General features: G+C 36.6%; 1 protein-coding gene across 1 annotated transcript in view; it reads left to right on the top strand.

The window, feature by feature from the left end:
• HHLA2 (HERV-H LTR-associating 2) overlaps nt 1-18396 on the top strand; it is a 19408-nt gene extending 1012 nt beyond the window's left edge. Inside the window, exons 2-5 of the mRNA XM_012730581.1 lie at nt 12878-12952; nt 15242-15333; nt 16067-16333; nt 18044-18396. Of these exons, the coding sequence (XP_012586035.1) occupies nt 12878-12952; nt 15242-15333; nt 16067-16333; nt 18044-18396 (787 nt within the window). The remainder of the gene's footprint in view (nt 1-12877; nt 12953-15241; nt 15334-16066; nt 16334-18043) is intronic.

Genomic DNA, 18396 nt, shown 5'->3' with positions numbered 1-18396 from the left:
ACACACACACACACACACACACATACACACACACACACATACACATACACAGTGATTTGGAGTCCTAACAAGCAGATAAGATGATGATCTTGGCGAGGGAGCAAATGCAGTAAGGACTCCGGCTTCTGCAGCCCAGTTCAGAAATTGCACTGCATCCCTGTCCTCTGAAAAGCTGGTTCCACAGCCTGCAGTTGAGTCATGTGACCTTGCCTTGACATCCTTGCCTCCAGATCTATGCTTTGCTTGTTATTCTGTGATCCCTTCTTTTGCAACAACAATCAGGGGGCAAACAAAAACACAAACACAAAGATCCTGGTTTGTTGTTTACAAAGGTCACATAGAGAAAGTTAGTATTTGGAATTAGAGTCTCTTACTGGGATGAGACTGAGACCCTCTTCTATGCTCTGGGACAGAAATGTAAAAACTTATGGTAAGTGGTAGTCAACATTGAATCAGCCTCACCCTCAGGCAACTGGGGATCTCAGTGTAAAGTTCAGTGTATTTGGGTAGCTGTTGTCAAAATGAAAAGAATGGAAGTTGATAGGTACCTTGAGCCCAAAAATTATGTACACGGTCCTGGTGGAAGGTCACACAGTCATTAAGTAGAGGTGATGTGAGTTAAGCTGAGGCAGTCTCATGACACAGACTTTGCGGTCACTGCTTTGTATTCCTCTCCCAATACAGCTAAATTTCCTTTATATGAAAAGAAGCCCATGCCAACTGCTCCTACCTATGGAGTAGCCAGAGTTAGCAAATAATAGCACAAGATCCCCAGTTCAAATTTAATTCCAGATAATCAATAAATGAGTTGTTTTCATATAAGTATATAACAATGTATAGGATAGACTTATATTAAAATATTATTTTAATTCAAATGAGTGGACATCTTTTTTTTATCTGGCAACCCTACATTGCTCAATCTCATCTTTTTATTTCTCTCAGTAACAATTTATATCCAGTACATATATGTCTTAGAGTATACAGTGAGAGAAAATTCCAGAAATTCCGACTTCTGAAATCACTGCTGTGGTACTCACCAGGCCGTCTATATTCTGTGAGCTAGCCTAGGCAGACAGCTTCCATTTCAAGTCTGATGGCTTGGGAGCTCAAACCATTACTGAATCCTGTCCCACACTAGGTGACACTGAGATCCTTCTCCATTATTCGGGGCTGTTCATCTCTCAAAGTCTGCAACAACTAAAGACACTAGTTTCGATATATATGTATAAATCAGCTACTGGGATTCAGAAAATCTTATTTCCCATAAGACAAGGATTACTTGAGGTGGGCTGCAGGATCCATTAAAAATACATATTGTTGACTGTTTATGTAGATAGGTAAGGACTGCAGAGGAGAGAGGTAGTGAAAATGGAATCCCTAAACCCAGGGTTAGGAGATGTTATGCTGAAGGCAAATGAGTGCACACTCCATGCAGTTGTGGTCAAAGACCCAAATAATCAGACTCAAAATGAATGAGTGAGAATCTTTGGAGCAAATTAAACATGGAATATTCAAGAAAAGGCAGTATTTAGTGTTTTGTATTTTTAATTTTTTGACATAAAAACAAGAAACCTCCATTCTTCAGTTACCATTTCAATGGCTGAAAGGAACTGGCCAGGAGGAAGGCAGGAACGTCCACATGTAGATTTCTCAAGGCTTTGAAATGATCCTAGGATGTGCTAATGCTTTTGATCAACTATTGTGAAGGTACAGAGTATGCAAATAACTATCATTTGACTCTGATATTCTAATTAGTTTTTATAAAAGAGGCCAAAGAGCTAATTTGGGGATTCTGAAAGTTACCAAGGACAGACATTCCTAATATATACTCAGAGGGGGGAAAAATGCATTAATTTAGCAAACTTAGCTTACCTATAGGTAAAATCTTTCCAGGAAAATAGTGTGCAGCTCCAGCAGCCCAGTTGAGATGGTGAACCTCATCATAGCTGCCATCCATTTGTTTTTTCTTCATTGGAGAAAATTTAATGTAATGACTGACTGAGGAAGATCTGGATACTAAATGGTGCTGTGACAAATCATAGTAGAAGAATTGCAATAAAAGTTTCAAGATTTTGAAAAAACTTTTTTCCCTTTAGCAAAGATTATTCCCTTCAAAAACTGTGTAGGTAAGTCAGACAGCACAGTTTATATTAGGAAGAACCTGAGCCTTAGATCCTATAAGGAATCCAATATCACAACAAACTAGGAACAAGATGCAGTGCCTTCCAGCATTCCATCAAGATTCAAGGAAAAAGGATAATTTTCATGAGTATGTTGCTTACATGAGCCTACCATATTGCTATTCCATCCTCAACCTGTGCTGATGGCCATAGAGGGTTTCGGTCAACAAACCACTGAGTAACAGGTATAGTTTCACTGGATAATAACTACCACACCCTTTAAGAAGACTCTGCAGGTAATTAGAGAGGGTGAACTCTGAAGGGCAAGGGAACAGGAAAGACCTCCAGTTAGATGGCATATTGAGTAGCACACATCATTGTCCTTATGCCCGGAAGAACACAGGCTTTAAGTGAGATTCCGTACCACTTTTTGGTTAAAGGTATGGAAAAAGAATGACTGAAAGATTGAGGAAAGGGGTGTGAGAATTGAATATTTAGAATTGATCCAGATCATAAGACCATTAAGTGGCCCATTGTGCAAGCATGGCAGTTTTTACCCAATATCCCTTTTATAATGGCATCCAGTCTCACTTTTAGTGTCTAAAGAGTGAATGCTTTCATCATAGTGAGATTGTGGCTCTTCTGAATTTGAACTAAAACTGGTTATTTGGGTTTCTCATGCCAGGGGACAAATGGCACAAAAACAGGGTACTGTATTTATTGGGGTGACTGACCATGTCTATTAAAGGGACTTGTGATTACTGCTATATCACTAGGAGAAATATGATAGGAATTTAGTGGATTCCTTTGTTTTTGATGTTCCCAGTGGGAAAGATCAAGAGCACACTATTGTTCCTTTATGGATAAGACCACTAGTAACTGAAATAGCTCAAAAATCACTTTTCCTGCTGGGGAAATAGCTGAGGGACTAGCAGAAGGTAAGAGGATCACAGAATGGGTAATGGAACAGGAAAGACATAAATACCAGTTCTGGCTTAGGGGTAAGTGCAGAGAGAAAGACTATAGCTTGTTTCCACCTTTGCTGTTTCATGTCTTAGAGCAAAATGTCTTCTCTTAGATTCTATCCATATCTACATAGCTTATTGGTTGTAGCAGAGTGTCTTTTGGGTAGTAGATTGAAGCAGAATTTGATGGAGAATGGTTATCACCTAAAGCAAAATTATTAAAAGTGGGGGGTTTGCAACTTAGTGCTCATCTGTGAGCTGTTTATTCCTGGTTCATGGTGTAAAGCATATAGAAATAGCAAGTATTTAAAATTACTCTCTAGTTGTTAGCAAAGTTTCTATGCCTTTTGAATGTACTAATAACAAAAAATTAAGGCTTGTATGCTGTGTTTTTAATTTCATTATTTCTGGAAATTCCCTTTTATTGCATTTTTTTCTGATGAATTTGTGACAGATTAGAAATAAAACCTACTGTTCCTTTACTACAGTTGCTGAAGCACTGTTATTGATGAACATTGGCCTTGTGAAATATAGTTAATCCCATTCTGAGGGAGTTGAGCGAATGGTCATTGTTTATGAATCTTGATGAAGGCATCAGCTATGAGGGAGTGAGAAATGGGAAAGGTGAGGGGGAGAGGTGAGGAATATGGAAAGTAGAATAGTGAATAGTCAGGTAGAAATTGATTGGAATTGAGTCATCACATGACATTACCCAAGAAATTTCTGGAGTTGCCTTTTCTGGAATTTTCTGGACCTCTGTTCTGTTCCAACTTTCTGGAGTTTCTTGGTATACTTCTAGTTAATTCCTTTATTGCTTTTATACTAAATTTCTTGTTTGTCACTAAGTTCTTCTAAAAACAATATAAAGAGTCTTGTCAAATTATTTTCCATAGTTATATGTTAATGTATACCATAAATGTTGCCATGAGTAACTGCCCCAAGTATCTTGCCAGAATATTATGCATGTGTGTATATGTATTTATGTATATGTGTAGACCCGTCGTCTACTCTCCTATTTTGCCAGATTGGAAATAGGATTGTTTTAATGATAGAAAGTGAATTTGGTGGACCCCTAAGTGCTATGTATATCTTACTATGCAAGTTACAGAAACTAAAGTTCAAGTTACCTTGCTAGTCTGTACTTTGTACTTTGGTGCTTTGGTCTGTATCTGTACTTCGGTGCTTAGGTTTTTCCCTAAACTTTACTATTGTAAATAGTACTGTAATGAACACAGTAGTGCAAATATCCTTTTGAATTAGTAATTTGCATTCTTTAGGCAGATACCTAGAAGTAGAATTGCTGGGTTATGTGGTAGACCTATTTTTACTGTTGTAAAAAACCTCCATACTGTTTTCTACAAGGAGTGGAGCAGTTTACATTCCCACCAATGGTGTACAAAGGTCTTTTCCTCCACATCCTTACCAACATTTGTTGTCTGTTTTTTGTTGTTGTTGTTGTTGTTTTGTTTATGTATGTCATTCTTACACGTGCGAGGTGGTAATCTCATTATGGTGTATATTTGCTTTTCCCTGATCACTGATGATCATTATTTTCATGTGCTGTTCACCAATTAATAGTTTCATCTTTAGAGAAATGCCTAGTTAGCTCTTCTACCCACTTTTTGATTGGCTTTTAATGTTTTCTTTTGGTTGTTATAAGAGTTTTTGTTGATCTTGGAAAACAGTCCCTTTTCTGACATAGGGTGTGCAAATATTTTCTCCCATTTGGCCAGGTAACTTGTTTTAGTGATAGATTATTATGCTGTGCATGAGCTTTTTAGTTTGATGTAATGCCATTTGTTTATAGACTTTTTTGATTTTCTTGCCATTGGAGATGAATCCAGAAAGACTACTGATGCTAATGTCATTAACTTTTCCCTATGAATTATATGGTTTAAGGTATTACCTCCAAGTGTTTGTCCATTTTGAGTTCATTTTTATTCTGGTGACAATAGTCTGGTTTCTCTTCTTTTTTTTTAACATGTGGATGTCCAGTTTTCTCAACACCTTTGCCTCCTTTGTCATAGATTAATTCTCCATGTAAGTGTGGATTTATTTCTGGGTTCTCAGTTCTATTGCATTAGTCTTTTTTTAAATTCTAGTAGCAAACAGTTTTGATTACTCTAGCTTTACAGTGTAGTTTGAAGTCTGGGATTATACCAGAATATAGTTTGAAATCTTTTTCATCAGGATTTCTTTGGCTATCCAGGGTTACTTGTAGCTTCATATGAATTTCAGCAGTGTTTCTATTTGAAGAGTGGTACTGAAACTTTGATAGGGACTTCATTGCATCTATTGGGTTATTGGATTGGAGAAGTCCTGACATATTTTTTCAGGTTTTTGTTGCAAAATTGTGTCATGACTTTTCCAACAAGCCAATATATATTGCTTTGATCATGAGCAGGGAAATATTTTTCCATTTCTTTGTGTCTTCCTCTATTTCTTTTATCAACAGCTTATACTTTTCATAATATAGTACTTCACCTTCCTTGTAAAAGTTTATTCCTAGGTATTTCATTCCTTTTTTTGAGATTGTAAATGCTTCCTTGATTTCTTCTTCAACCTCATTTGCATATAAGAAGGCAACTAACTTTTGTAAATTTTGTAACCTGCTACTTTATTATGCTGATTTATTTTGTAATAGATTTTTTAGTGAACTCCTTTATGTAGCCATGTTATTATCATGTCATTTTGAGCATTTCTATTACACAAGGTCTGCTTGGTGGTAAGAGCATTGGTGTGTAAGAGCATTTCTCTTACACAAGTTCTGCTTCTTCTTGCAACTGTATCTTTGGTATATTTCTGTCCAGAATATCTTTTCTCTTTCCCTTTCCTCTGCTCTTCCTTGCAAGCCAGTTCTCCTTGTCTTTCAAAACTGATGCTTTCTTAATTCTCTGCTTTCATAAAACTTAAATTTCCTGTTTTTCTTTTTTCCTATCCTTTATATTGCCTAGTTGGAGCCTTTATTGCTGCCTCTATTTCTATATTATGATATGTTTATATATTTCATCTGTCTTTTGGTATCAGACTGAGATTAAACACTGTCTGACTCACCCCTACATAGTTTGTAACACATAGATGCTGTTAAAGTTATGACTTTATTGGCAGAAAAGATATTAAGCTTGGTAGATAACAAGATAAAATACCAAACAAAAACTGACCAGGGTGTCAGGATAATTTTGAATTGATTTCTCTCTTGTTTCACAGAACTTTAACATTTTTCTGATTCTAATTTAGGAGTGGATTGTGAGTAGAAGATAGACTAACGCATGAGACCTTTTACAAACACAAGTTACTTGGCAGAATTGACTCTTAGATATAGAGAAAACTCAGTGGTACAAAGCCAACCTGGTAACACTGGCTAAGCTGTGTACACAGCCCAAGGCTAGCAGCTTTCTTTTCTTGTGCAGCAGAGTCAGTTAAATACTGCTTTAAATTCTGTCTACTGGAAACCACTAATTTGGCATACATAAGCATAAGCACTTGCCAGAATAAAGACTATTATAAAGCATCACTTAAAATCTGTAAGCGGGCAATGCTGCTAGAAATAAGCCTTGTAAAAATTGGGCTTTATGTATTCTTCACACCAGATCCTTGATTTTGATTTTCCATGACAGGTCACTCAACTTCACATATGGGTAGATAGATACCATAAGGAGGTTCTTTACTTCTGGATTTGAAAAGATGATATAGGGATTGAGTCAGGATGGTTAATCTCATGCAGAGAAATGATAAATACTTAATATATCACCATACAATAGATACATTTAAATAAATATAATAACCATGACTATAAGAGTATGCAATTCTGATATCTGACTCAATGGATAAACTTAAATCAGTATTAGGAAAGAAACCTCCTATCACGTTCTAGCTACAATTTTTTAATGCTCAGGTACTGCTGCTCCTGTTAAAGAAACTTTGTTTCACATTATCTGTGACAGGAATTTGCATTACTATTTAAGAGCTTCATTACTTTAGTCAAATCCTTACATCTGGCAAAATCAGGTCCAGTAGTTTAAAAAAAGTTATATATGGATATCTATAACATGTATCCAAATTATGTATAATTAACATTTTTAACTTTACATATGTAAATTTCTGTCAATTTTCTAACCTTTTGAATGGACTCAAGACCTTCTTCTGAGTTGGGGGCCACTATTTGATTTTTTTATCTTACTTTTCTTGTACAAGCTAAATAATGTATCATCCAGTATTTATAGGTTTTGTTTCTTGAAAGTGGCCAGAGAAGTCTGCATTTAGATTGTTATCAAAGACTCCAAGTCTCTCTAGACCTTTACAACTAGTTTTTAATCTATTATACTACTATTTCTGCTGTACTTAATCCAATAGTAGAATTTCCTTTTCTCCTTCATGAATTACTTTTGTTTAGCCTTCCCTAAACATTCATCTTATTCAACTCAGTTGCTGGAGAAACACCAAGTTTGTCTTGTCCTGCCATTTAATCAATGAACATAACATTTAGTTAAATTATTTAATGATGATAACACAAAACTGATGGGAGAAGAAGTGTAGAGAAACTGCAGACTGGCTTCCCAGAGGCATTTGCATGCCACGGTCATCTGTCAGTGTGTTTTATAGAGGGAGAATTGGGTTATTTCCAAGAGTCCTTGGCCTTACATCTGTACATGTTCAATTTCCACTTCACTTAATGGAATCTGTTTCAATTGCCTTCTACCTTGTGTACGCCACACAATGCTTGCTGTCTACCTGTTAATCCTGACATTTTTTTTGGGCGGGGGGGGGGGGAGGAGGGGGCTTGTTTTGGCTTAACATCATTCTTGCTTAAAAAAAAAAAAGTCCAGTTACATTATTTCTTATATAGAGGATATTGAGAAGAATTATATGATCTGTTTGACAAGAAGAAATATTTCTTTGTAGGAATCTAAAGTAAAAAACTGCCTTTGGGGACAGAGGTACCCTAGATTCTCTCATGTGGTGAACTTCCTGTACATGAGTTTGGTCTCAGGATCTGCTTCCAGAAGACCAGTGTCACCTGAGATGGGTGTTTGCGGACCCTAAGGGGATGTTTCAGAAGAAAGCTGTAAGGAAAGTAAGGAAGTGTGAGAAGCAAGATGGGACAGAGGATGAACCTCAGCTAGGACATGGCATTCTCAGGGGAGTTCTGGAGCACAGATGACTTTATCTGCAAGCCTCAGGGATACAGCAGAAGTCTAAGCCCAGAACCAGGTTTCTATTGCCTGTGTACAACCTTCAGGGAAGTTGAAGTCGTGTGTGTGCAGGGAGCAGTAGCTGAGCCATGCATGTGTGCAAACTGAACTGGTGAAAGCAGTCACAAGGGATGTGGGCAAGTGGTTAGTGGCCTGCTAATACATAAATATCAGATAGAATATGTGGCATACTTGAAATAGCTACTACTGGACCCAGTTTATGAACCTCCCAAGATTTTCTTGGCCTTCCTATACCTTTGTCCTTTCCTGGACAAAGGAGGCCCCCACTCCAGTGTTATTGCCTCGTTTCCAAATGTCAGTAGCTGAACCCACCTTCCCTGGGGAGGCCATTGTGCCTACCTCAGTTGGAACTGCAGTAGCTAGAATCCAGGCATGACCTAACGAGACTCCCAGAGGCTGTAGCTTCCTGTCCTTTCTAAACTTAGTAGGACTTACAGTGAGGCCTAACATCTGGCATCCTGCATGGCTGTTTTGAGGGCCAGGTGCACAATCAGGAAGAACATGGTCATTACCACCCCTGGAGAAATTCCTTTTGCACTCATCTTCTAATGAATTGTTTGAGCTGCTGGACCTATAGAAAGTGCCTGGAGATTGTCCTTGTCACTGGACAGGTCACAGCGTTCTATTTGAAAGTAGTGTGATAATCCCCACATAGTACCTGCTTTCTTTTGTTTTGTTTCATTTTCTCTCCTTTATTCTTCTTGCCCTGCAACTGCACTTCTGTTCTTTCCCAAAATAAATCATCACCTATTACTATCCTGACTTCCCAAGACAAAAACGCAAACTAAGAACTCCACCCTGCAAAAAAGAAACAGAGCATGAAGTACCCCCCAGAGATTCAAAATTTCAGCCCAATATGGGAATCCTCAAGGGGTGGGATTCCACTATAAAACATCAGGGGAGATTTTTTTGAGTAAAGAGAGAGTAATCCTAAAATTGTTCTTTTGTTCTTTTTTCTACCTAAAAAGTCAATCCTATTAAAATCTAAGTGGATGCTAAGGAGAAATCCCTAGGAGGCTACTAAGTGTTTTCCTTTTGTTATGACTTCTTTCGCAAATTGGCTGAGTGCCATGAGCACCATGGAGAGACTGAATTTAAAAGCAATGCAGAGGAAAACAGAGCCCCCTGCAAACTGCTTTTCCTCAAGGAATTCATAACGTCAACTGGCATAATGTGAGTGATGTGAAGCAGTCTTGTTTTCAGAGAATGGACTTGCTATGTGGCTCTGGTCACATCTAGGCCAGCAGTTACGAGGCCAGCACTAGTTTCCAACGTTAGTGATGTGGAGGCTAGAAAAATCTAACTTAAAGACAAATGAGGTTTGTCATAATTAGCGCTGATGGCTGTAGTCAATGTGTTTTGTAGCTGTTAAGATGGGCACAGGGGTAACTGTGTTGTTCTTCCTTATTGACACTAGAATGACTTCAATCTTCTCTCCAATCTGATTAGTTTTAGCATCTGGATTCTTTTTTGCCATGTTCCATTACAGAGACTGTTACTTTTTGCTTTTCTTCCTCACATCTGGAATTCAGCCAAAATGTACCAGGACAAGATGCTTCTAACATTTGAGCCCTTTTGTAAGGATGCTGATTGCAACTTGGGTAACTTCAGCTTAATCCAAGGTGGAAGATTTTTGCTGCATTGGGGAAAGAAAATAAATGTCTAAATATAAAATTTGGGCATAAAAATAGGGCCAAACACTCATTAACAGCTTCACTTAACTGAATGCTGAAATTATTTCAATAGTGCTAAATCAAGTATTTGTGTAGAAGAGGTTGAATTTTTTTTTTCATAGCACTTTATGTTGGATGATAAATGGTTTACAGTAATTTGTCATTTTATTCGAAAGACATGAATTATATAGTTTTCAAGGACCTAATTTTCAGCTGATATCCCTGCTGACCCTAGAAGGGGAGCATTTGTGTACACAAGTCTTTGGGAAGGCACATCCTGTATGTGCTGTTGTGGGAGAGTCTGGGGCAGGCAAGGCAACGACCCAGGATATACAGGACTTGGAAGACAAGGATCAAGAATTTGGATCAGAGTGTGGTGAGAAGCCACTGGCAGCACTGAATTAGGACGACGTCACAGAAGGATGTATGTTTTAAAAATGATTCTTGGCTATTATGTTGCCAGTCTACAAAGCAAGGTTTTACAAAAAGGAGTGATATAATAGTAAAATACTTTAGATATCCAGGTAAGAGATAATAGTGGCCTTCGAATAGGGTAATGGCAGAATTAGAGAAGTGAAGAAATAATGGAATGGTATCTAATCCATTAACAATACACTTGTTAATGTTATATAAAGGAAAGAAATAATAAAGATTGAGTTCTAGGTTTCTGACCTAAACAACTGAGAGTATTTGATATCAGTTATTGAAATGAAGATTGGTGGAATAATTTTTGTCTTGTTTTATTTGGGGTGGGCAAGGAACAACGACAAAGGAAAGGAAATGGAGATGATGGGTTTTGTTAATTCCATTTTGCCTGCAAGGGATCTAGATGAACAGGTTCACTGGGCAATCGAATATATATGACCTTAATTCAAATAAGTTTGAGGAGCCTTAAAACACAGATGAGAGGAATTCATCTAGGGAGTAAGTATAACAGACATATATGGTAAATTAAATAAGGAGGATGTATTTTGTTTTGGGCAACATAGGAGTTCTTGGGGATCCCTTCAAGGGCAGTTTTGTGCCCTTGTCATGCAGACAGAGGTCGGGAGTAGACAGAGGAGATTGCAAAGGGGAAATAGGGTGTCTATTTACATAACTATCCCAATAAGATAGGCAGCTGATCAACAGCATATTGGGTTTTTCCTCATGTTCAGATGTCATATTTTGTTCATTAACATTTGTGCTTATGAGTTTGACCTTATAATCTGATGCAGTATAGATGTATAACAGTAAGGATAAATTTCTTATTCAAAGAAATGTGGGTGAGAGCAAAATATTTGGTTTTGGAAAGGAGCAGAGAGAATGGACATAGCTGTTAATGGGTGATTGAATTTGGTAGATGAGTCAATATCGCCACTAATTAATGAAGCAAGAGCGTCAGATGAGTGGAAGGTGGGAAGAGGAAATGTTCATGTCATTGTGAAGAGTGAGAAGATAAACCCATGATAGGAAAGCTACCTGTACAGGTGAGTTGACATATGTACATAGAGAAACTGAATTTACAATATAATTACTTGTAATCTTTTAATTAGAAATAATCATTGATAAATATCCTTCCATACATTGTACATGTAGATGTATCTAAGAAGCAGTATAAAGTTCTTGTTTTCATAATACTATTGTTTGTTTTTAACTTTGTCATTTTAGCTTTTGTTCTGAGAAGCTGCTGGAATGATAACTTTCCCCTATTTATTCTTACTGTTTTTCTAATTTTTATGTTTATGAAACAAATTTCAAATATTAGAATAGTTTGTGATTCTTAAATCCTATATCCAACAAGTTTCTAGTATGATTTTGTAACATAGCTTCCCAGTGATTTTTTTTTAACTCTAAAGGTTCTAAATTAAATATGATTTAAAATAGAAGATTGTTTAGAATAAGTTTATTTTTCCATCATTTTCCATCTCAGTTGTAATCCCTGTGTGCTTACCATCACCATAGTCCAGTGCATTTCCCTCCCCTACTGCTTTTGATCCCATTCCACCCCCATAAAATGTTTCCGGTATAGAGCTGTTTATTATTTTCTTGCCTGGTCCTTTATACTGCTGCTATGAGTAAAAGCATCTGGTATTTTTCCTTTTCTTTCTGGCTTATTTCACTAAGCATGATCTTTTCCAGCTCCATGCATGTCGCTGCAAAAAGCATTTTTTTTTGGGGGGGGGGTCTGTTTCCATGTCTTTCCAGTTGTAAATAAAGCAGCAATAAACATGAGGGTGTAGGTATCTTTTTGAATCAGTGTTTTGTGTCTTTTGGGTAGATACCTAGGAGTGGGATTGCTGGGTCGTAGGGAAGCTCCATATTTAGCAGTTTGAGGAAGCTCCAAACAGTTTTCCATAGTGGTTGTACTCATTTGCATTCCCACCAGCAGTGCAAGAGTTCCTTTTTATCCACATCATTGCCAACAAGGATTCTCACTGGGGTGGTTTTAATTTGCATCTCTCTTATTACAGGTGATATTGAACATTTTTTTCATATGCTTAAACAAGCTTTTAGTCTGGTGCTAAAACCTTTACTCTTTAAAAAACAGTTACATGTGATGCCTTATGATTTGCACCACTATTGGACTTAAGAATGTTTCCAGGTTTTGCTGTATTTCTGTCCATCTAGAAAATGACAAAAATTGTTAACCAGACAGCATGTTGAAGGCACACCAAATCATGATTCAATATTCTCTTCAAGTTAAAATCCCATTGTATATTTTGCTACTTAAAATTTGTTTTAAGAACATCCCATGCCTTTGAAATATCTCTGGCATATCATCTTTAATAGTTGCAAAAGATTTGTATGAATGTTACAACAGTTAGTTGTAACATCTATAACAGTTAGTTGTAAGCATCTATAATCTGACAACCTTTTCCAATTTCTACAATTGATAACATGCATACTTTGCTTCTTTTTGATAGTATAACTCATGACTGCTGTGAGACAGGAAGTGCTGTATTTCTTCATGTTTATGCTCTTTCTAAGTACATTCTCAGGTAAGTTTCTTTATAGTACACCTAAGGGTTAGCTATTTGTCATTATGTAGGAACATGAGCACACAATAGAAGGTGGCTGTTTCCTCTCACCATAGCTTTGACTTTTCTAAAAGGTTAAAATATAACTTAGTCTGTTTTCTACAGACTAAGTTTTCTAAAATCGACAGAAAGGTAAGTTTGGTCCATAGTTAACACTTAACTGTAGTCATTTTTAATTATTCAGTGCAATATTAGAGGGGATTAGTGGTACATGTTGGAAGTTTGACAAAAAATCCTTTTTATCCCCATCTTTCCATCAGTCTAATGCCACTCCCTCTAGCCCTTTGTACAGAAATAAAGAAACTGAGGGAAAGAAATGGGATATAGCTGGCCATTGGCAAAGGTTCAAAGACATTTACCATGCACTCCATATAGGGCACAAGTTTTAAAGTTTGTGAATTAGTGTAAGAAGCTACATGTTGCCTTCAGCAATTATGAAATTACTGTTTTGGAAAAAAAAAAACTTCATTGTGTTGAATCCATGTGCCATTTAAAATCATCTCCTGAGTTGAGTATACACATACCCCAAAAGATTTGGACTCCTGCATTTATATCCAGAAAACTCACTATTTCTAAAGTCAAAATAAATGAGTCATTTCCCCTTGTTGGGATCTCTCCTGCATAGGAATGGGAGCTGGATATTTCCACTAGATACCTGAACCCAGCACTTTTCTTCTACCTTCCCCAAACAATGCTTGACAAAACTAAGCTAATTAGTTATGTTCTTTTAAAGCCTACTAGCTCCAGCTAGCTGGGTTTGTTATTGTGTTAAGAACTGGATGTAAGACCCAAAACACAAAATACATAGAAGAAAATGTAGGGAATATACTACTATACATTAGCCTTAGAGATATTCCAATAGCAAGGTAAACAAAATAAAAAAAACACACACAAATGGGATCAAACCAAAAAATTCCTTCACAATAAAAGAAATTTACATCAAAAGAAAACATCCTACCGAATGTTATCTCTAAGGAGGGGTTAATATCCAAGGAATTAATAAAACACAACAACCTGACTTTAAAAAAAAAATGGGCAGAATATCTGAATATAGTGCTACAAAGATGACATACAGATGCCCATGGTACACATGAAAGATGTCTCTCACTAAGGAACTGCAAATCCAAACAACGAGGTATCAAACCTGTGAGAATGGCTACTCTCCAAAAGACAAGCCATAAGTATTAGGATGTGAAGAGAACCTTACATTATTGTTGGGAATGAAAATTGCTGTAGCCATTGTGAAAAAGAGTATAGAGGTTTCTGAAACTAAAAATAGAAACTCCATTTGATGTAATTATCCCGCTTTTGGGTATTTTCCCTAAAAATACAAAAATATTAATTTGAAGAGAATTTGCATCCACCATGTATATTTCAGCATTATTTACAATAGCCAAGAACTAATCTAAATGCTTTTCATTGACTGGATGGATAAGGAAGCTATGATATAATATATACATACACACATCAGGGATACTATTTAGCTTTAAAAAAAATAATTCCTGCCATTTTAAAATAGAGGAATAAATCAATAGGGCATTAGGTTTAGTGATATGTCATACACAGTATGATTTCAGTTATGTGTGAAATACAGAAAAAAAAAGCTGAACTATTTAGAAAAACTTACCTCAAGTGCATATATTCAGGGAATAACAGGAATGGAAGTCTTCTGTATGTATCATCAGCATAACTTCAGGACTGTGGCAAACCAGGAACAGGGGAAAAGTGAGACCATTAATCAAGTAGATGGCATACTAGAGTTTCTGTGCTTTGGGCTATACCCAAACAGGTAATCGATTAAAATTACAGCTGTTCAAAAGGGTTCTCATAGCTTCTTTCTATTTAATCATATTAGCCAAAATGCTTGATGGTGTTGTCAGTTAATGACCAGACTACTGACCTAGGATAATTCCTCTAAGTAGTCCTACCATAACATAAGCATCCATTACTAATTCTCTTCATTACTTCCCTGCTTTTGATTTCAGACACACAATTTACTTTATTCAGTAATTTTTATAACAATGTTGAAAAAAAGGTCATAGGAAAACTTGATGAAGATGTAATTCTCCCTTGCTCATTTGAGAATGAGTCTGAAGTCACTGTTATTCACTGGAAGATTCAAGATACTGGCTATGTTCATTCATACTACCAAGGCCATGACCATTTGGGGAACCAAGATCCCAGATACAAGAAAAGGACAGCCCTCTTCCATAATGAGATTCACAATGGAAATGCCTCCCTGTATCTCAGAAGATTAAGCCGTAAGGATGAAGGTACTTACAGCTGCTATGTGGGAACAACATCTGGAAAATTCAGAAAAAGTGTGGTGCTGCAGGTAGGAGGTAAGTGTATATATCAGGTTTATAAGACATGACATGATTTCATTGTGTTTTTTTCTGAAACATCTTTCTCTAACATGCTCTAGGTTTCCTTCCAAGTCAACATATGCATCTACCTTTATTGTTTCTAATGCACAGTGGCATGTAGAATAGACATGCTAAGACTGTGTGCCAATGTTCCCACTGGTGAATATTCAGGTATTTCCACTGTTTTACCAAAAATGTTAAAACATCTAAAAGAAATAATTTTAATATTATTGCTGCCACTAGTAACATGAAAGCATATACATTCTCCCCTCAGTCTTACCAACAATTACATTACTGATCTTAAAAATCTCTTAAATTACTGATTTGTTTTTCTGTTTTCTAAGAGTTTATTTTAAAGTGATGTGTTTCCTCTCTCTGTCCCATAAAGCTTCAGACCTTGATTCAGAAATCTAAGACTTCTGCATACCCAGTCAGGAGGGTTCCAAGCCAGTCCCTGATGAATTCATAGTGCTGTACACTAGTTTATCAACTTTGGCACACATGTTTTGGTTGCTCACTAAGGCCATTAGCTTTTTTGGTAGAATTTTTTTCTAGAGCGCTGAGATTGCTGATTCCTAGTTACCAATGCTTGCTCTTTTCCCTTTGCAGATAACCACATTAGCTCCTTAGGTTCTAGTGATGTTTTTATTTTTCATGTATTAAACTACAGTTCTACAGTTGCTCATGTGCCCTTCTTTCTTCTCCATAGCTTTTGTCACACCTGTGATGAAGTATGAAAAAAGGGACACAAGCAGCATGTTAATATGTAGCATATTAAGTGTTTATCCTCGTCCAAGCATCACATGGCACATGGACAATATATCCATTACTGACAGCCGGGTTGAAGAAATTGGATCTTTGGGTTCTTTTCATATTAACAGTACAGTAAATGTTACAGGATCAAAATCGCCTTATGAATGTGCTATTAAAAATTCATTGTTGGAACAAACATGGACAGGGCATTGGATGATGAAAGGTAGGCACCATGGGGCTTTTGTGTACGTGGGGTTTGGGAGAGAATGGGGCTTGGTTTACAAGGAGAGAAAGGAACAGAAAGAAGATAGATTTGTAGTAATAAGACTAAGATAGGAATCTCAGGTCTCATAGTTATTGACTGTATTACCTAAAATAATTTTATTTTTGCATCTGAATATTAGTTCCTTCTTGATAATATAACAGTAATTCTTACCTTGGAAGATGAGTTGAAGGGAAAATCTGGTGAAATGGAGTCTCACTCTGGTTCAACTTCTTCAGAAATTTTCTACTTGTATTTCACTTTAAAAGATCGTAAGAAAGAGAAAGAATGCTTATTAGGTCACAACCTCTAATTCTTAGCCAGTCTTTCTACTAAACAAAAATTAACCAATTGATACCATTGTTTTAATTCAGTCTTTTTATCATAGTATTGGTCCATTATCAACACTCTATCAGCACGAACAGGTTTTAAAACTCATCCCTTTCATTTATTGGAACAAACCCAAACTGGGATCTATTATTTTAAAAAATAGTAAGCGTGGGAAGAGTTATAATTTCCTTGGACTTAGATAAGTGGTGTCTTATAAGGAGTAAAAATTTTTTCTATAAATCATCATATAGGGAAATGTGGAGGTTAGCTCTATTTTTGGCCATCTCTTGCCCTAAATTTTCAGAATGTTTATCAAGAAAACAGTACATTAGAGATACTGAAACCCATTAACTTTTCATCAGATAGCAATGAAAAGGAAATGGTTGAAAATGTTACTACATTTAAAATTTTCTTTGGAAAATTTCACTTCCATGTTTTAGAACTAAATATTCTAAACATCAGTCATTCCTTAAGTTTTATGCTATTTCTCCTGTTGAGGATCTATTATGTATCAAGCTATGTCACTCTCAGACTATGTACCAGATACTATGGACAAACTTGTAAAAACTAAACTAAGGGAGGTAGAATTCACATGGAAAAATTAATTCTGTTCATATTGAGCATTACTGGAACTGGTCTCCTTAACCTCAATGCCTACTGTTCTAGATTGAAGAGTTGGGATGGTGGATGTTAGACAATCTTCTCTCTGCTCCCCAGGGAAAATTCCATACCTTAGAGATCTTATCCTGCTTGGACCTCATTATTCCCAGGTGGAAGTTTCTTCCTGGGTCTCTGCCTCTCGATACTGATCTCTTTTCTTCTTTGTGGATATTTTATTCATCCGGGTTTCACATCTATTTTTGTGTAAATAAATCCATGTTTAGTTGCAGATTTCTTGTGTCCATGGGAAGAGGTGAGTACAAGTTCTTGCTCTGCCACAAGTTTGAATCTGCCAGGGAAAATGCTTGTTAAATCTGGGAAGAGAGACGATGTCCAGAGTGATCCAAAGGGTTAAGACCATAAAAGTAATTGAGGTTACTAGGAGTTCCTTAGGGAACATAAGAAATTGTGTTGTGAACAACACTGAGTAACATTCATGAGTACTCACTATAGGGTTGTAAGAGTTTAAATCCAGGTTTATCACCTCAACACCCAGGCTTACACCACCTTAAGTGCCTTGGTGGGAGACTTTAAAAGAATGGTAGTAAAGCTTTTAATAAATTACATAGCTCAAATATCTAATTGCTTCTCAGAAACACTACTTCTTAAGTTCATTTTCCAAGTGCCACTTAGAAAATTCATTTGTAATTGTTTCATTGGTGTTTACTTTTCTATTGTTAGATGATCTTCATAAAATGCAAAGTGAACAGGTTTCATTTTCATGTGATGTTGCAAACAATCTTTTCCAACAAAATCAAGATATCATAGTCACCTGGTCAAGAATGGAAAATGGGACTTCCTTCATCCTGGCTAAGTTTGAGAGCGCCTCACAAAATATAGTTACCAATGAACCCAGACTATCATGGGAGAAAGAGCTAATAAATCAGGGACATTTCTCTTCCACATTGAAAGAACTCGAAATTCTAGACAATGGGGAATACCTATGCCATATTTCTTCAAGCAACTATACTTTCCTCACCCTCCAAACACTGCATGTAGGTAAGTTAACAATAGGATTGGCTAATGGGTTTTGA

This window comes from Condylura cristata, unplaced genomic scaffold (genome assembly GCF_000260355.1).
Source record: "Condylura cristata isolate star-nosed mole 26May11 unplaced genomic scaffold, ConCri1.0 scaffold00003, whole genome shotgun sequence".
NCBI lineage: Eukaryota > Metazoa > Chordata > Mammalia > Eulipotyphla > Talpidae > Condylura > Condylura cristata.
This window is presented reverse-complemented; position numbering and strand designations above follow the sequence as displayed.